General features: G+C 33.5%; 4 protein-coding genes across 8 annotated transcripts in view; 3 read left to right on the forward strand and 1 right to left on the reverse strand.

Moving 5' to 3' along the window:
* LOC107435813 (rhodanese-like domain-containing protein 14, chloroplastic) overlaps positions 1–9,157 on the forward strand; it is a 24,887-nt gene extending 15,730 nt beyond the window's left edge. Inside the window, exons 2-4 of the mRNA XM_060819899.1 lie at positions 8,573–8,665; positions 8,778–8,916; positions 9,031–9,157. Of these exons, the coding sequence (XP_060675882.1) occupies positions 8,573–8,665; positions 8,778–8,916; positions 9,031–9,137 (339 nt within the window). The 3' untranslated portion in view covers positions 9,138–9,157. The remainder of the gene's footprint in view (positions 1–8,572; positions 8,666–8,777; positions 8,917–9,030) is intronic.
* Positions 4,894–14,876, reverse strand: LOC107435810 (MYG1 protein C694.04c). 5 transcript variants are annotated; one of them, XR_009640492.1, is made up of 17 exons: positions 14,583–14,876; positions 14,325–14,471; positions 14,072–14,170; positions 13,770–13,961; positions 13,552–13,671; positions 13,375–13,446; positions 12,895–13,120; positions 8,156–9,348; positions 7,938–8,029; positions 7,751–7,823; positions 7,325–7,369; positions 6,922–7,032; positions 6,770–6,836; positions 6,277–6,321; positions 6,039–6,093; positions 5,641–5,800; positions 4,894–5,372 (listed from the first exon to the last, which is right to left on the reverse strand). XR_009640492.1 is itself a non-coding variant. In XM_016047434.4 (7 exons), exons 1-7 carry the CDS (start codon positions 14,835–14,837, stop codon positions 12,896–12,898), a joined length of 1,110 nt encoding a protein of 369 aa, XP_015902920.1. In that variant the 5' UTR covers positions 14,838–14,875; the 3' UTR covers positions 12,669–12,895. The 5 variants fall into 5 exon arrangements, 1 of the variants encoding a protein (XP_015902920.1); XR_009640491.1 differs by having other exon boundaries at positions 8,156–9,354; XR_007239627.2 differs by having other exon boundaries at positions 12,817–13,120; positions 14,583–14,875.
* Positions 10,495–11,221, forward strand: LOC107435815 (gibberellin 2-beta-dioxygenase 2-like). The gene is made up of 3 exons (XM_016047439.2): positions 10,495–10,577; positions 10,727–10,869; positions 10,974–11,221. The coding sequence occupies exons 1-3, from the start codon at positions 10,495–10,497 to the stop codon at positions 11,219–11,221; spliced, it is 474 nt and encodes a 157-aa protein (XP_015902925.2).
* A 1,101-nt stretch (positions 14,877–15,977) lies between the features above and the next one.
* On the forward strand, positions 15,978–18,014 carry LOC125421634 (1-aminocyclopropane-1-carboxylate oxidase homolog 1-like). The gene is made up of 3 exons (XM_048470874.2): positions 15,978–16,604; positions 16,882–17,203; positions 17,542–18,014. Exons 1-3 carry the CDS (start codon positions 16,057–16,059, stop codon positions 17,788–17,790), a joined length of 1,119 nt encoding a protein of 372 aa, XP_048326831.1. The 5' UTR covers positions 15,978–16,056; the 3' UTR covers positions 17,791–18,014.
* Positions 18,015–19,513: the final 1,499 nt, after the last annotated feature.

Consider the following 19,513-nt stretch of genomic DNA (forward strand, 5'->3'; position numbering starts at 1 on the left):
ATTGACAAATTATATACCGAATCGAAGCTTGAGCGACAAGGATTACCAATCCGGTCTCCATCGACCCCAATTCCGCCGGAGGTGGCCGGAAAGCTTCAGCCAGTTTTAAACTTGAGGGATCTTTCAAACGGTGGGGATTTTGGGCAAACTAACCCCGGAAATGGACTCATAGGGGTCGAAAATGGTGGGATAGAGGTATGGGACGGGCTGGATTGGTCGGAAACGGCGAGAATCGCGGGAAAAATTTCACCTCGCCGCCGCGACTTCGCCGGTCCGATCTGGGCGCGTCCGGCGGCGGCTGGCCGGAAAATTTGGTGGCTGAGGTCGCGGCAGGACGGGCTACACCGGTGGCCGGCGCGTGTGGCATTCCGGAGACTGCAATCCGGCCAGACGGTGGTCAAACAGAGATGGTGAGAGAGTCAAAGGAGAGAGAGAGAGAGAGAGAGAAAAAGATGTGCGTGTTTTGCCTTTGGTTTTTTGATGGCTCGGGGAAGAAGGAAAGGAAAGGGAAAGGAAAAAAAAGAAAAAAAGAAAGAGTTTTCCCACGTGGGGAAAAAAGAAAAAGAAAAAGAAAAAGAAAATAAAATAAAATAAAATATATAAAAATAATTAAATAATAATAATATTATTATTTAAAATAATTTGATTTTTACACATGGTTGACATGTGGCTTCTCAACATGGTGACACATGGTCACCTTCATTAAGTCACACGTGGCACATCGTTACGCGTTTAAAAACAATATTAAAATAATATTAAAATAATACGGTATTTGAAAAACTCTACAGGTCCATAACTTTCAAACCACATGTCCAAATCGGACGTGCCGCTAGTCTACGGACTCGTATCGACGAGCACTTCACAACCATGCATGAGTCAAAGCTCAACCTTGCATGAATAAAAAGTCAACTCCGGCACCCCTTGGACAGTTTGGACCTCAACTTGTTTTGCTCATAACTTTCAAACCGTAGCTCCGTTTTCAACGTGCTACCAGTCTACGAACTCGTACCAACGTGTACTTCTTAACGGTACCTCAATCAACCTAGAATTCCAATCGGGTCAAAAAGTCAACTTTTGACCCCTTCGGTCAACGGTCAACCTCGGTCAACGTGCAAAAATTCCGACATGGTTCGGGACGGAGTGTTACAGGGTTAATGTCCATATAATTAGGATACTATTAGCTTAGGGCAAATTTCATTTCCACCATTTCAGTTTTGCCATTATTTACTAAAATTTCATATTTTTGAAAAATCATCATTAACTTCCATTTAATTTTCTTTACTTATCAAAACAAGTCGTTTTGTCAGTTTATTATCATTTTCACCAATTAAAGGCATAATGCAAGTTTAAAAACTATCATTAACTTATTTTAGTTTTCTCTATCAATCAAAATAGGTCCATTTGTAATTTTTTTATTAGTTTCTACCAGTTAATTTTAAAAGTTAAAGATAAAATGGAAGTTAAAAATCAATATTTTATAATTAAATAATATTATAAAAATATATGATAAAAAATGGTAGGAAGTGGCATGAGTCTTTTTTGATAAATTTAGGAAATAAAAAATAGATAAGTAATGATTTTTCAAGAAATATAAAATCCAAATGAAATAATGACGGAACTAAAGATGTGTAAATGACATTTTCTTTATAGCTTACTTAAGCTAATTAAAGCACCTATTTATACTCATGATGAGGTATCGATGGTATTTCATTAACTAAAACGATTGAAAATTTCCATAGTATAATTATTCAGCATGTCCTTAACATTTGAAATGGTTGTCGTGGATACACTTGATTAATAGTCACTACAAGTCTACAACCTACACGAAAGTTAATTAGTTAGCAGCGAAGCGGATCGATTGAGCTATCAATCTAAGGATGGCTTATTTTTTAGGTTAAATGTCCATTTGGGCAAATTTCAATTACATCCATTCAATTTTACCATTATTTAACTTAAATTTCATGATTTTGAAAAATAATTATTAATCTCCTTTTAATTTTTTTTATTTATCAAAACAGATCCATTTATCAGTTTTTATTAGCTTTTATCCATTAATTTTAACAATTAAATATTGAAGAAAATTTTAAAATCACTATTTTATAATTTTAACTTGTAACTGTGAAAACTAACTGATAAAATCAAGAAATTTGCACATGAATATATACACTTGATAGATATTGATAAGGATGGTCATGAATGCCTCCCTTATTTTAAGCTGACCGAAGTAGCTAGGCTATATATCTTTGTGGGCATGGGTACCAATAATAAATTACAATTTAATTACAATTAACAAGAGTGGAACCATTGAAACTTGCGGCTATACATATTTTATAGTATAAGAGCTCTCTTTATTTTATTATTTTTTTAATATTATATTTTAATTATGAAAAATATCAGTATAATCCTTTTTATATTTAATTTTCACTTCAATATAGCATCAATTTTTAAAATTTGACTTATTTACTTTCATTTAATGAAATTCTCTTATATATTTTAAAGATAAATAATAATAAAAATCAATGAATGAAATAAAAAATAATGAAAATACTATGATGAAACTTATAGTTAATTTTCTTTTTCTTTTAAGAAAAAGAAAATAGTTTCAAATGTATTCATTATAAATAAACTTAATGCTTGAGTTGTGTTGTTAATATATATAAAGGTAGCAACATTATTTTAAAGATTTACCAATCTTGGAAAAAGTTTGTATACGTGTCTGCGTTATTTTATTTTATTTAAGTTCTTAGAAATTGAAAAACATTAAAGGCAATAGAAGTGAAAAAAAAAAAAATTATGTGGTCAAAGCAAGGATAAATGGGTCAAACTTTAACTTAATTTATAAAATAGTGCTATATTGAAATAAAAACGAAATATGAAAAAATTATATTGATATTTTTCATAATAGAAATAATATTAAAAAAATAGTTAATTAGAGGATGTAAATATATTTACGTTATATATATACACAATACGGGTCAGGTCAACTCCTTTGTATCAAAACTTCATCAAGATCAACATCCTACAACATGTTAAATGATTAATTATTCTCCTACAACATATTATAAGATGATAATTCTTATAAAAGTACTGATATTAAACACATGATCTACGCGGATAATATCCTCGTAAGTTTTAGCTATACTTGGTATAGGATGCATGCGACCCTTTGTCTATAATAGAGTTATCAAATTGAGCTCTCTATGTATTGGTAAAAAAAATGTGTACTATATGTATGTTAAAAAAAATACACTTTTTTTATATTGATTGTAATACAAATTACATATTAAAAGTTGTTAATGCAAATCATATATTTATAATTATTGAACTAAAATAGCACAAGGTTATATTAAAAAGATATTGAAAGGATTTGTCTTGCGTTTTTAAGTTGATAATATCAATATCATTGAATTTAAATTCTTAATACAGTAATTATTTTGTTTTCAACTTAATGCTTATGTTAAGATGTTTATAACGTAAATGGAAAGTTTCTTTTATTTTCTTTTGGTTACAGAGGAGATTAAAAAAAAAAGAAAAAAAGAAAAAAGAAAGAAACCATTTATCTTAATTACTAACAAAACATATAATTGTTTCGGCCAAAAATAAAAAATAAAACATGTTTTCTCACCCCCTTTTTTACTATCTCATTCTACATTAACTTTTATCAACTTAAATATGATATTTGAATCCGTATGTTTATGGATTAAATAATGGAATAGAATATATATTTTTAAAATTATAATATTTTTTTAATTGGTTGAATTTTGAAAATTAACCAAGTTTGTTTATTCTCATGGAATTTCAATTCATCAAAATAAGAAATTGTTTTTTTTTTTTAAATCTCAAAATTTGTATATTTAAAATAAAAGGGAAAAAAAAAAACTTTACTCTGTGTTTTTTTTTTTTTTTCACTCTTTGTATTATTTTCCTTTTTTTTTTTTTTTTTTTCCTTCCACCACATTTTTTAAATTCCTTTTTATTGCTACCAAACTAAAACATAAAAATAACTTATCCTATTCTATAATTTTTGATTCATAAGAATTACTGATCTTTATTTTTGAAGAATAAAAATTTTTCAACCAAATTTTCTCTCATTATTGTTCTTTCTCCCCCAACTTCTGTTAGCTCAAATCTATAATATATCTATGTATGTGAGGAACTTTCCATCACCGACTTTCCAAAGGTTTTGTTCTTTTGCAATTTTGATAACTTTGTTGATACTGCTCTTACCTGGATAACCTTGGCTTTTTTATTATGCTAAAAGCACGATAATATTACGCTAAAAGTACGATAATAATCAAATATTTTTGTTTTGTTTTCACTGTATAACTGAGTAGTAATGATAAGATGAAAGAGCGTGAAGCACAGAGTCCTGCAGGCTACGCAAGGAGAGAGAAGGCTCGTGTATCAATTGCATGTTTATGGAATCCCCATGAGAATTCAAACCATATGGGCCAATAAAAGAGCTTCTATCGCAGAACAATATATCTTCCTCTTTACTAGGAAACTAGTTATATTGAATTTGCAGCTTATTATAGAGCACTTCCTCATGTCAGACTAATCCCCAGCCAGATACTCTTATTATATAACACACACACACACACATATAAGCCTAAAGTTGTGGTTTTTTACTTATATATGTTGTTTAACTTCAACATCAATTCAATATCAAGAGGGGGAAAAAAAAAAAAAAAAAAAGGACCTTGATTGATTGGTTATTAACTCTCTCCTTTAAGGCCTATATGAGAACATTTATACAAGCTTCGCCTTACCAACCTGCCAAAGAATATTCATCATTCGAAAAAAAACAGAAAAAAGAAAAAAAAAGAAATAAAGAAGTTATCTGGCAATCCAAATAACAAAACGACAACATGAGCGAAAAGTAACCATGGCATATCAAGGAAAAATTTCTGTGGGTATTAGCCTTTGTTCTTCAATTATCAAAACATAAACTATAAATAGTTTCAGCAGAAAATAGAAAACAAAATGCAAATCCTTTTTCTCTAAAATCTCTGCAAAGTGAAAAAGTCAGTATCTGATCACTGTTCATAAATGTAATCCCAGAGATCATCCCCAGCCTCTGTGCATTGCCCATGTACATATTGCAACCATCTCCTATCAAACCCATAAGTCCGCAAGAATAAGAGAAGCCACCATAGCTTCTTATAAAGAAACAGTAAACTTCCACCAGCAAAACATGCCCTAAGGTTGGAGCCCATATATAGTGATCTCCTGCCGCTTAAATTACCGCTGGTCCTCTTCATCAACTAGAACAAGATTCAGATAATATTTGAGACTGAATTTGTTATTGATGATGCGATGGGTTGGTGTCAGTTCATAAGGGCTAAGAAAAAGTCTGATTGGAATTGATTCACCTAAAAAGTAGTAATAATAAATTCAATAATCTATTACATAATGGGCAGCTGGAGACGGGAAGTTTCAGAACATAATCAGCTATTTCACAGAAACTTCAGTAATCTCTCATTTTTTTTTTTTTTTTTGGGGGGTAATAAAGAAACTTCTGTAATCATTTTCACAAAACAATACAAGTTTCAGAGATAAAGTCAATTTGTTTGTTAAATCTATATGGACGCATGGTTATATGTAGTTTACAAGGGTGGTAAGGAAGAATTGTTAATATACCTCTCACTGGGGCACCATCCATCAACTCAAATTTAGCGAGTGTCTCAGTCTCAACATGAGTATTGGCCCCTGCTCCTGTAGAATCTCCAGATCCATATTTTTTATCTTGATTCTTACAAGAAGAAAATAGATCTAGCCAATAATTTCTTTCACATGATACCTGCATATCGATGTTCCAGCAAGCTGTAACAGAATTTTTCTCTAACAGCTAGAAAAGGAATAATATTTTGAGTATTAGGCCATTAAACACTGTTAAGCATACTTAAGTGGACAGACAAGGAGGAGTGAGAAATCACATAACTTATTCTAGTTCAACGATACTTGTCATAAAAAAATAAAATAAAATAAAATAAAAAAAGCTTCTATGCGACCCTTTGGAACAAAGTAAAAACACTTACTGCTTTTGTTGTACTCAAATTCAATACGTAGGCAGTCTTCAATTCCAACTTCCATCTGCAAAGGTATTATTAGAAAGACGGAGAGAATTAACAATTGTATTATTCTTTGTAATGCGCAAAAAGTATTGATTATTTAATCCCTTCCACAAAATAACAAGGTCATAAAAGGAGTCAGGTTGAGATAATAGAGACCACCATACCAACGTCTCATCAGACAATATGGCAGCTATGCACTCACCTTGATACTATTGTTAATTGATGGAGGTGCGGAGTAGTTGCGAACCTGAAGCATAAATGGACATCAAATAAAACTAGAATGAGATGTTACATTAGCATGATTTGCAAATTACACAGATAATCACATACACAGCAGCTTAATAAGGCTGGAAGGAACAAAATGAACGGCAATGGTACAGGATATATAAAAATTAGTAAAGCAGGACACCTGATGTCAAAACCAATCAATGCTCAAATGGAAAGCTTATATAAGAAAATATCATAAATCTAAGTTACAAAATATCATAAACCTAAGGCACAAACTTTTAATTAGGAATATAAGTTAAATTCATTACATTCTTAAAAAAAATTAAGTAAATAATGGATAATAGCAAGGTAAAATTCCGGTTGCACATTGTTTAGACTAATACATTATATTCAACCTGAACAATCAAAATTAAAATAATTAACTGTTATGGAGAGAGAGCAAGCGAGTGAGAGAGAGAGAGTATTACCACAAAATCCTGGTATTCCACTATGTTACCAGCATAACCACGACTTATTATGACTTTCAGGACATACCTACAAAGGGAAAATATGCTAAATGGGATTCAAAATTAACATCAGGTTTACCACTCACATAGTAATGTGTTGACGATTAGTTTACCTAAGCCTCACATTCACCCCATTTTATGTCTCATATGGCATTTCAAGAGTAGAAAATTCAAAGGGATACGTTTTCTTTCATATATTTCTCCAGGAACATCCAGTTCACGAACTGCAAACAAAAGCTAACTTAGAGCTTCATTGTAAAGAAAACATAATAAAAACAAAGCAAATTAGTAGGAAAATAATTCATTGAATGTTTGGACTAAACAAGACATAGACAATTACTAATTATGGATATCACAAGATAATTTGCTAATCATTCCAAATAAAGCAGTTTCTCTTTCTTTCCTCAGATTTTAGGGAGAGGAATGATGGTTATTAACAATGAATCAATTCATAGCGTCAAAACATAGAGTAGAAACTGTCCAAGGCTAATGAAAATTAAGACAAAGCATACTCACCAAGGGAAGTCAAGTCATAAAAGTTGCCTCTGTCAAAGTACATTTCTGCAGAGTGAACAAATTATTAGATTAGACGTTCAAAATACAAAAAAGATGGTTCTAGGCGCTTTTCAACAGTATAAGGGAACACATTATTTAACACAGGAAACAGTTAGAAAAGAAGTAAAAAATAAATGACCCAGGAACTAGAAAATAGATCAGTGGCCAGATCACACATGCATGAAAGTTGAATCTTTAGTTAGAAAATGTTAGCCAAGTTCTTTATAGGTATGAATATTAGAAATGTTTATGGTGTCCCGGATTTTAACTGCTGAGTTCTTAACTTCTTATCATGGTTAATACATATCAATGCTTGACTGCCTTTGATTTTCTAATTTATCTTTCCAGCAAAACATTACGGATTGAAATGTTTTAGCATAAACTTACCTATCTGACCAAGGAGCTCAACTTTGACACCGTTGTGTTCGACCTTCTTCCCTTGAATTGGATCTATAGAGATCTGCAAATACCACCACAGAAACAAAATATCTTAAAATTCTGATATGCAATGCTGATGATATAATAACTAAAAGTTAACCTTTTTTACTGCAATACTCAAGATTTAAATCAATACTATATTTAACAACAATCCTTGCCAGCAATGTTTTCTTGACTTTGGAATAGTGGGACCATTACGGTTTGACCATTTTCCTTCTTTAACTGGACCTGCAGAATTAAATCACAAAGGGAAATGCTTCATCATGAATATTAACAAACTTCTGAATGAGACGGTCAAGAAGTATATCACAAGGCATTAGAATCTATAGTGCACAACAAAACCAGCAGAATCACCTGGCATAACTCTATTAGAATCTCATTGTTCTTTGATATTTGAATTCTCTTATTAATTCAACTCTCATTTTGGCTTCTTTTCTTCTCTGCTTTTGGAGGGTTTAGCTGAAGAAGACTGGAAGATTAAAAGAGCATATTTACTAGAGAAAAGGGTAAAGCTAATTCTAGACCCTTTTTTTTTTTTTTCTTTTTTTTTTTTTTGTGTCTGTTTCTCTCTGTGCACATACACATCAAACTTCAATCACAACAAGTTTAATATCATATTCTTGTTTTGTTCAACGATTTGAAGCTCATGAATAACTCACCAGGAAAATTAATGAGATCAGGAAGGAAAGAAAACCAATGAGATTATTGTGATTAGTTAGGAACATAAACATTGATCAACCCCATATATAGCATAAGCATTCTTCTTCGCAGGCAAGGCGTGTAGATGTGAAGGAAGCTCTGAGACTTCAGAAAGAAAACAACTTTGTCATTCTTGATGTGCGACCTGAAGCAGAATTTAAAGAGGTTGCTTACTTGGTTTTTAGTCTATCTTATAAAGTCCTCTATTCATCTGAACTAACAGAAGAGAAATTCAGATAGAAGTGTACTTAAATCTAATTTTTTCTGATATTTGTAGGCTCATCCACCAGGTGCCATTAACATACAAATATACAGGCTTATAAAAGAATGGACAGCATGGGACATAGCTCGCCGAGCTGCATTTGCATTTTTTGGCATCTTTGCTGGGACAGAAGAAAACCCAGAATTCATACCAAGTATGAAGTTGAAACCTACTTGTTCTTTCATAGTTGTTGCTATATATGTGTATATTTTCTCTCATACTTGCAGACTCCAAAATAACTAAGATGTTATAATATGATAATTAATAGGTGTGAAATCAAAATTAGATAAAGATGCAAAGATAATAGTGGCTTGCTCTGCTGGAGGTACAATGAAACAAACCCAGAATCCCCCTGAAGGTCAACAATCAAGGTGATCAAACTTAACTAGAAAATTTCTGTCAAAAAAACAAAGAAAAACGCTGTATTACATAAACTTACAGATTTTGATAATATTATACATATGCAGGTCTCTGACAGCGGCCTACTTGCTGGTACTGAATGGGTATACCAATGTGTTCCATTTAGAAGGAGGCCTATACACTTGGCTCAAAGAGGATTTGCCATCCGTTGCGGAAGACTGAAGAACTGGTCCTAACGAGAATCCAATGAATTATTTTATTATGATTTATGACAAACATGTATAATATATGATGTATCTGATGTAAGTCTCATAAATAAATAGATTTTGATATTGGAACATGAATCTCCATGTTGGCACACAAATCATGAATTATTAGTATACATCATATTAGCAAAAGAGAGTTTATCAATCAAGAAAACATAACATCTAGAAACTAGTATATAATTTAAAAAAATTTCTAGGTACCATGGATGTGCTATGTTTCAAGTCATAAAATCTTTTTTGCAGCATTACAGAACATAAATCATATTTACTGAGCCCACATTCATAAAATATAACTCCTGGTTTAAAGTGTTTTTAAACTATAAATTAAGTGTACACAATCGACGATGAACTTCAAATGTACTTTTTTTTTTTTTTTTTTTAAGTCTATTATCTAAATATCTAAGAATTTGACGAAAATTAGAATCTAGAGTCAATGAATGTCTCTAACATATTCACAACATTCTTCCTCAGGACTTGATAAGATGGAAATAAAACCATCTACCAGGTGGGTGTTGTTTAGGTGGATATATATTCATTCCTGATCATGATGACAATCAAAACAATTTATGCCTTCACTTGTTTTAATAGCTCCATACACATTGACTTTATAACATCTCTGAGAGTCCAGTAATACTAATTAACAGAGTGCTCTGTCTATTTGTAACTTGCATGTGCGCTAGGTGGATTAGATATATAATGGCAAGAAAGGAAGTTATCAGATCAACATCATCAGCTGCTCCTCTACAGAGGTGACACCACTCATCTGAATATACAAACATTACAGGTTTTTGTGTGTATAAATTTTAACAAGGAGATCAGGCTAGCTGCTGAGAATTAGCAACAAATATAGAAAGATTGAGGCTTATCACATCTGTGAGCGCGGGCAGGAAGTGAAGCAGTTTCTCGAAAGCAAAGGCAGTGTTAAAGGACTGGTGGACTCTGCGATATCCAAGATTACAAGAATCTTCATCCACTCACCAGAACAAGATTTATCACAAAGTGGTAGCAAAATTAATCATGATCATAGTCTTCAAGTCCTAGTCATCAATCTCAAATGATTAGTTGATCATGATGATGAAATTAGGAGAAAGGAGATTGAGAAAGCCATGGAATCCCATTCTGTTATGGAAGATATCCTGGGAGCTGCTCGGCGTTCTCACAAGCAGCCCCAGGAAGTGAAGAATGGATGGTACTCTCTGGATGTTTCAAAAAGCAACATGGTCAACTTTTTCTACAATCCACTGTTCAATGTAGACGGGCCTGGGGATTGGAGAGATACCTTGCGCTTGATGGCATAGAAGATGAAGGCAAATTGGAAGCTGTAACCCAATTCTGCAGGTATCTACATTACCTACCAAAACATCATGAGGATGATGATGATGATAGTGATATGATAATTAATGATGATAACATTAATTTAATATGTGTTCAGAGAGGAATTGATGGAGTATTCAAAGAGCTAGATCCGAATGTGGTAGATAGTAGGTGAATTACTAGCAGAATCACTGGGACTTAACAGTGATTACATAACAAACATGGGTTTCTTAAACTCCATGTCATTTTTCTGCCAATATTACCCTTGCAGACCCAACAATTGGTGGTCTCCAAGTCGATCATCAAAATCATTGGGTTGATGTGAAGCCTGAGATAGGAGCTTTTATCGTTAATATTGGTGACTTAATACAGCTGATCACTAATGACAAATTCAAGAGCATAAAGCATAGAGTTTTGGTTCCACAAGAGACCAAGTCTCGTGTATCACTTGCTTGTCTTTTGACTCCTGATGACAAGCACAAAAAAATATGGGCCAAAAAAGGAGTGTCTATTGGATGAGAATGAATTCTCAGCTCTTTACAAGGAAACCAGCAATGTGGAGTATGGAAATTATCGTAATGTCAAAGGAATTCATGATTCCCGCTCCCTCCTTCATTTTAAGCTAGCTTAGCTATATATGTGTTTTCTTCTATATTATTATTTATTTTTGGACATCCTAACAACAATATTAAGCATCCTGCTGTCACCATATGATGTATATATACATATACATTGATCAATATATGCTATTTTTAGTTTTCTACTCACACCCAGCTTTTTCCCACGTTGATGTATATATGAAGTATTTGTTATATTTTATAATACAAAGAGACGAATTAAGAGAAATGGTTTATTTGATTGGTGTTAGTCTGAGTATAATTAAAGTCAACGCTCGAAGCTCCTCTCCTTGTAATATGCAAACTAAAAGTGAAAAAACGTGGCTCTTGTTATAGGATAAAAATGTTAGAACATGGCAATCGTTCTCAATTTGGCCAATTAATCAACTTAATTCCCTTCCGATACAAAAACTTCCTGTATAATAAATTGATCAGAATTTGTGATTACTGGAAAGTGATCATAATATTGAAGATGGAAGCTAGTGTGATACGTTAGCGTGACAAGGAATGAAGCAATTCACTCAAAGCAGGAAGATTTGCAACCCAAAAATGGCAATAATAATATTCATGATAATCTCCAAGTCCCAGTCATGGATCTCAAAGGCTCAGTACTAATTATGAGAGCGATGAAATTGGGAGAAAAGAGAATGTGAATTGCATAACAAAAACGCAGCATAAGGATGGAGTTTCTTTCAATTATCAACCATGGAATTCGTCTTGCTGATGACATAGAGAAGATGCTGGAAACTGTTAGTCGTTTTCACGACCAGACTCAGGAATTCAAGAATGAATGATACTCTCAGGATTTTTCAAAGAATGCCGTCAGCTTTTGCAGCAATCCACTAATCAAAGTGGAGGGGCCTGGGGATTGGAATGATACCTTATGCTTTAACCAGTAGGGTACTATATATCGACGTTTAATCATTTCGTTATTGATAATTAACGTAGTTTCTTTGATTATATAGATAGCTAGTTGAAGTTTGTAGGAACTTTAGTAAGCCATGGATCTGCTATGTTTCAAATCACTAACAAATTTGCATTAGAGAAACAAACAAACTTACTTAACTCACATTCAAAAACTAAACTCCCGATTTGAAAGTGTAAATTCTAAATAAACCATGCCCCAGGTTTTAAATATACACTATACGGCCTTCAAATGTTTCCTGATATCCCAAAAAGTAATTAAATTGTATAATATTTCACCTGCTCTAAATCTAAATGCCTTAAGAATTTAACAAAATTTTGAATCTAGAATCAATGAAGCAGCCATGAGTAGCACCAAAGATGTTACAGAAGGAAGATGATTATGAGAATCATTGAAGCAGCCAGAGTAGTGCCAAAGATGTCACTAAAAGAAGATGGTTATGTATATGTGGAGGATACAATCTGTTTTGAAAAGAAGACAATTGGCTTTTGTAACTATCTCACCTAATTAGTGGATGCCATCATGCAGTCTCGAAATTCCACGAGAAGCAAATATGGTTAGAGAATACTCACCACTACCAATCATGTTAGTCAAGCTCACAACATGCAATGCTGTGAATCGAGTGTCTCAACATATCCAGAAGATTCTACCTTAGGACTCCAATGACATTCTTGCCATAGCCAGAGCACCTTCAAAAGACCGATTTCCACCAATAAATCCGCTCATGTGAACAAAAACACAGCCTGGGATCCCAGCAACCTTGGAGAGTTCGTCCTTTTCCAAACCCCTCCACAGAAATGGTAGAGGTTTCCGACTCTCAAATTTATCAGGGAATACTGCCACTGCCTGAACTCTCCAGTTTTCACTCCTGTCATCCTGGAAAAATCAAATACTATGAAATATACTTTGAAAGCCATAATTCATATTCCAGAATTTATAGACAACATATAATACATACCAAGAAGCAAAAAGACTGTGCATATATATTATACACATGACCCAGCGCCTCCACCCACCCCCAATAAACACAAGAGAAGCTCAAAAAGAGGAGACAATTCCCTCTTCATGCATCTATATATTGGCAAACTAATACCTAGTTGTAAAATGTCATGCCATTTGGCTATGCATACCTGGTAAATAACATATTTGATGGAAGGGTCGATCTTCATTTCCTCCTCAAGCTCAAATATGTGAAGTTTCCACTGTTTAAATACAACTAAAGATTAGGCAGGGAAACAGACTGATGGGGAAGACCGATAGACACATATGAGCTGACAAAGATTTAAAAAGGGGCAATGCCTACATACAGGACAAGACCTGGTCAGCACCATGATTTCTCCGCTTGGATCATATTTTTCTCTTTCTGCAAGACACTCCCTTACAATTGCTCGTGCCGGTAACCATGATTTTGCATGGAAATGAAGGGTCTGCAATACAGAGATACTCTTAACTACTTAACTGATCGATGTGATAATGATTTATAACACGACCAAATTACCAAAGGAGCTAATATTATATACCAGACCTCACAAAATTCTTTGGCGGCAAGCGTCATGGCACCTTGAAAGGCCTCATTTTCTCTCTCGGAGGACTGATCAGGATCCATCCAATCTAGATTCAATTCTCCAATTCTTGAAGATAAGTTAGTATTGTTCACATATTTAGGAGGTTGGTCAGTGTCATATTGGTTGATTCCATTATCCACAGCATCAACTGCCTATCACATTGAACAATATATTTTAAAGTATTAAAACCAGTAAGCAAATGTACCAACACCCATAAGAAAAAACGAAAATTGGAATAAGTATACATAAGATTATCAGATACCTCAACAAAATTCCTATACACTGCTAGAAACAACCTATAAACATCTGGGTGTCCCTCATCAAGCTGAAGCTCCTTTGCAATTATCTCCACCCCATAATGCTAAATAGTAAATACAAAACAAAAACAAAAATGTCACATAGAGTCCCTGGAACTGATTACCAAAAAAAAAAAAAAAAGCCCCAAATTGCATAAGAAAGCCTTTAACACCCGGAATAGCTTCTATTGTCTTGGCTCTATATATATATATATCTACCTTATAGACAAGGCCAGCACTACTGAGATTAGTAGTGAAGCCATGACCAAAAACTTGGTGGAACCCTTTCTGGTGATGATCGAAACGGTCTCGGGTCGGGTCGTAAACACCCCCAACGTCGACCACCGCGTCCAATGTGTCCAAAACCTGACAATTTCCATTGCCTTCCAAAATTAGGAAAAATTTAAAAAAAAAAAAAAAAAGAAAAATCAATTTGCTCAAGTTTCATATTGGGAGGAAAAAGTGAAAAGCTAGAACCTGGGGGTCGCGTGTGCGAACGACACGTGCGCCGGAGAATTTGTGGGTTTGGCGAAGCAAGAAGCAGGCAAGAGCTTCGTCGCAGTGAAAGCTTCCATCGTGAGTTCCGACTCTCTTCGTCGATATCGATGATGATGATGATTTACACAATGTCGAACAAAGTGCAGTGCTGGTCGGAGAAGCTTTGGTTCTTGACTTTACCGGTCGCCACCAAAGCGACGCCGTCTTGCTGAATAAACGTCCCGCACTTACCATAGCTTCCAGCGTTATAGAGAGAGGCCGAGGAAACAACAAAACTGGTATCCACATGCTTAGATGGACCAGGTTGATGGGCCATTTGATCTGAACTTTGGGCCTATTAAAACCTTTGGGCCTATATGCGAAAAAGTTGTAAAAAAAAAAAAAAAAACAACTTTACAATTATTAATTACGAGTTTGAATACCGAGTCAAATTAAACAAATAAAAAAAAAAAAGTTCCGAACATATTTTAGTGTGATGCTCAATTGTTATCAGCTGTAATATAAAAATATTAACGTGATAAGTTCATATTACACCTTTAGCCATGTAATGTGACAGCCAAATATTATTAATTTGTGATTCACGATTACATCAAATGTAGACTTATGGTTATAAAAATTGTTATTTTTTGTTGGTAATATATGACTGTAAAAATTAAAGAATATAATAGCATACCTCATTTCTTTGAATTTTCATCTGTGGCTATAAACCTCCTTTTTTGACTTTCCATTTAAAAACTTTAATAAATTCAAAAAATACATAAATGTCACATGCAAATACGGTGTGAAGAAGAAACGTACTATTAAAAAACCCTACAGTCAAGGAAAAAAAAAAAAAAAAAAAAGGAGAAGAAGAAGAAAAAAGAGTAGGTTCCATTTATATGCATTGTAAACTATTTGTTTCTAGTTATATAAAATTATATGGGGCACACGAGACTATAGGTTATTACTTTAACTAATAGACAATTTATATATTTTTTATTACGACCTAACATAATCGTGATTAGACCATTGACTAGGCTAATTACTTATAAATTAAATTTCTAGAATATTGTTATAACTAACCACATAGTGATTTTCTCCAAAAAAGAAAAAAAAAAAAAAAAAGCATATACACATACACCTAGTGATCCCTAGCTAATTAATTCATATTCAACTTACAAAATATTTTTTATTCCAATATAAAAACATAAAATATATATTCTATATAAGACAGTGCAAGTGTCCAGCTAAATATAATAAAAACATTGCAATGTGTGAGGAATTAATTGTCTACGATAATTAAGGTCAATGGTCCAGCTACGCACACTAATAATTACATTATTTATTGAAACAATAACATGGAAGGTCTCTATGACTCGTTTTTTTCATAATACTTTTAATGCTATACCTTTTTTGGTCCGAAAGCTAGCTATAGCGGATAGAGAGGTGGGTAAAATTTGCTGAAAATTGAGAGATGAAGATGGAAGACAATGAGACGAGCGAGCGCGAGAAGGAAGTGAAGGAGTTCCTCCAGAGCAAAGCCGATGTGAAAGGACTTGTAGACTCTGGAATTACCAAGCTTCCCAGAATCTTCATCCATTCACTGCCCCAAAAATATTGCACTGCTACTGCCAAAATCAATCATGATGATGATCATAATGATATTCTCCAAGTCCCGGTCATCGATCTGGAAGGCTTAGCTGATGTTGATGATCAAAGTAGAAGAAAGGAGATTGTAGAAGACATTGAAAACGCAGCGGGGAAATGGGGTTTCTTTCAGATTATCAACCATGGAATCCCACTATCTGTTATGGAAGATATGCTTGAAGCTACTCGTCGTTTTCACGAACTGCCCAAGGAAGTGAAGAATGAATGGTACTCTATTGATTTTGCACACAATAATGTCAGCTTTTTCAGCAACCCTCGATTCAGACCAGAGAGACCTGGAGATTGGAGAGATACATTACGCTGTTCTGCCGTTGAAAATGAACGCAACATGGAAGCAGTACCCCAAGCATGCAGGTATCCTCTTTCTCTCTCTCTCTCTCTCTCTCTATATATATATATATATATATATAAATATGTTATTTAACGCTTTTATTCTGTGTTGTACTGTCTGATATGAGATATTCGCATTGTTTTGGAGGATAGCATCCACTATAGAAGAAAACAAAATATATATGATGATCCATGTTAATTAACCAGTTATATTATTACTTTTTCTTTACTGTTTTTTTTTTTTTTTTTTTTAAATTTAAATTTTTTGGTATGGTTGAAAATGGTGTGATTAATAATGCAGAGAAGAATTGAAAGAGTATTACAAGGCCTTAGTGGGGATCCGAAAGATATTAGGTGAATTACTATCAGAAGCACTGGGACTTAGCAGTGATTACATAACAAACGCGGGTTGCTTGAACTCCATGTCACTCTTCTGTCAATATTACCCAGTTTGCCCGGAGCCCCATTTGACTTTGGGCTCTACCAAGCACGCAGATAGCTCCTTTTTCACCATTGTGCTTCAAGACACAACTGGTGGTCTCCAAGTTCTTCATCAAAATCATTGGATTGATGTGAAACCCGTCAGAGGAGCTTTTCTTGTCAATATTGGTGACTTAATGCAGGTTCATTAATTTTACTATCATACTCGTAGACCCCCATTACAATATGAGCATTAGCAATCCCTTATGCCATGAAAAAAACTCTCTTTTTCCAAAAGGATTACATGTAAACCCCTACCATAATAATGTAGGCATCCACACCGTACGCCATCACATCTAGGCTGCATATATATAATATACATGGTGAAAAAGAAAAATTGGTCAAAATTAAGATATAAATATATCATATATATATATATATATATAGCAAACTTTATAATAAGGAAATAATATTTTATATATGTTTAAATTATTAAAAATGACTATACTTCAATGTATATTTCTTTTTTCATTGTGTATAGCTACTTAGTAATGACAAGATGAAGAGTGTAGAGCATAGAGTTTTGGCTACACAAGGAGTGAAGGCTCGAGTATCAGTTGCATGTTTCTTCAATTCTGATGACAAGCTCAAACCATATGGACCCATAAAGGAGCTCCTATCCGAGAACAATCCACCTCTTTATAAGGATACCAATTATATAGAATTTGCAACTCATTACCAGGGTGATGGATTTTATACTACGTCCCTTCCTCATTTTAGGCTAGCCTAGTCATACATATATATATATATATATAATAAATTGGGGAGAGAGATTTTAGCAGTGGTAGTCATTGACAATTACGCTGCGCTAAAAGGATGTTGAAGTACTTGTTGAGTTGTTTAAGTCAAGTTTATATGTAGTGTGCAATGGTATTGTTAAAGCCTGTCTATATTAATGATAGGTTGGGTTGTATTTTATATATATATATATATATATATATATTTTTTGGTAAGTGGGGTTGTATTTTAGTTGAGAAGTTGTTGTCTCATCTTTTCATATCATAATTAATATAAACTAGTATTGTATTTTGTAGCACTACTCTTTCTTTGACTTTCCTTCTGAAAAACTTTTATAAATTTAGAACGTGATGCATATATAATAAAGCAAATGCAATATTAAATCCGATTCCGAATCTGTTACGCAGTTCTGTACATAAATAATTTATGTAAATAAATTTTCCAAAAGCCTACGTAATATATATTATGTAAATTATATAATCAAATAAATTTTAGCATAGACTATTTAAAGGGGTGGATTTCAATCATTATAAATAAAAAATTAAGGTGTCCGTTTTATTGGCTGTTTGAACAGCTATGCGTGACTTGCAGTGAAAGCCAATCCACAGAGCGGTATATAATTATATATTTCATCACAAATATATTTCAGAGTCTAGAAAAGCATATATTTTGACAAGATAAAATTTTGCAGGGAAATGAGAGAGCTTTCAGTGGTGGTAAAAACAGAGAGCGAATAACTTTTCTCTATTTCTTTCTGTTTTTCACATATGATTGTCTTACATGTAATACACCCCAATGCGACCTTTACAAACAAAAGATCAAGTAGATTTTTCTACAACACTAATCTTGACCTTCCACTATCAATATCTTAGACATATAGTTTTACTTTTACTTTTACATAACCATGGTTAAGTTAAAGGACAATACACATTTTACCACAGGTGCACATCAACCTTCAACAGATTTCAATCTTTATATTGACATGATTGTTATATATGCACATGGATCCTTTATCCTATTCTTTTGTCTCCAATCCAGTTTTACCGTTTAAAATATATGACACCTTTATTTAAAATTCTAACTCATTTTTATACAGTAACTCTATTTTCTAGTTCCGTTGCCCTTCCATTTCATCTTCGTCCACATCATTAAGAGCAAAAAGCTTTTTTTAACAATTTCTACTGGCCCCACCGTATTAAATGAGAGATCGATTTTCTTTTCTTCTTTTTCAACCCTCCCTCTTCCTCTCAACTCCCTCCTGCTCTTTCTCACACGCGCCAAAGTTGAAACAAAATAAGTTTTTTTTTTTTTTTTTAATAGAATTGAAACAAAATAATTTGAAAACAAAAAGCAAGTGCTTTGCCTTTCAATTGGCTCGTAAAGGACTTAATTGAAATAGGTGGATCAGCGACTCAACTCAAGGATGTTTCAGGTGCAATTCAAGCCAAACATTTGGCAAGACCCAAATTTGATGTTGGTACTTCGGTTAACACTGTTGGAATAGCATATCCCTATGTTCTTCCACGAAGTGGACAAGGAGTTGCTAAATAACACTAAGAACATCAACACTACAAAGGTTACACAAGAATGTTCTTCCCCGAATGCCATAGAAAAGCACGTTCAAGCAAAAGTTCTGTCGTTTTAATACGATGGGCCCGAATAGGAATTGAGAGAAGCCTACTGCAGTTGGTGATATGGATAAAGGTGAAACTGAA

Source organism: Ziziphus jujuba, chromosome 8 (genome assembly GCF_031755915.1).
Source record: "Ziziphus jujuba cultivar Dongzao chromosome 8, ASM3175591v1".
Lineage (NCBI taxonomy): Eukaryota > Viridiplantae > Streptophyta > Magnoliopsida > Rosales > Rhamnaceae > Ziziphus > Ziziphus jujuba.

What these genes read in the sequence shown, in the direction of transcription:
- LOC107435810 (XM_016047434.4), bottom strand. Translation starts at nt 14,837, where the DNA reads ATGGTAAGTGCGGGACGTTTATTCAGCAAGACGGCGTCGCTTTGGTGG. An exon ending in TTCGCACACGCGACCCCCAG is followed by an intron (nt 14,472 to 14,582) that starts GTTCTAGCTTTT and finishes GGAAATTGTCAG; the next exon opens with GTTTTGGACACATTGGACGC. An exon ending in GTGCTGGCCTTGTCTATAAG is followed by an intron (nt 14,171 to 14,324) that starts GTAGATATATAT and finishes TTTACTATTTAG; the next exon opens with CATTATGGGGTGGAGATAAT.
- LOC125421634 (XM_048470874.2), top strand. Translation starts at nt 16,057, where the DNA reads ATGAAGATGGAAGACAATGAGACGAGCGAGCGCGAGAAGGAAGTGAAG. An exon ending in GCAGTACCCCAAGCATGCAG is followed by an intron (nt 16,605 to 16,881) that starts GTATCCTCTTTC and finishes TTAATAATGCAG; the next exon opens with AGAAGAATTGAAAGAGTATT. An exon ending in ATATTGGTGACTTAATGCAG is followed by an intron (nt 17,204 to 17,541) that starts GTTCATTAATTT and finishes CATTGTGTATAG; the next exon opens with CTACTTAGTAATGACAAGAT.
- LOC107435815 (XM_016047439.2), top strand. Translation starts at nt 10,495, where the DNA reads ATGGAATCCCATTCTGTTATGGAAGATATCCTGGGAGCTGCTCGGCGT. An exon ending in CAGGAAGTGAAGAATGGATG is followed by an intron (nt 10,578 to 10,726) that starts GTACTCTCTGGA and finishes CCAATTCTGCAG; the next exon opens with GTATCTACATTACCTACCAA. An exon ending in AGATCCGAATGTGGTAGATA is followed by an intron (nt 10,870 to 10,973) that starts GTAGGTGAATTA and finishes TTACCCTTGCAG; the next exon opens with ACCCAACAATTGGTGGTCTC.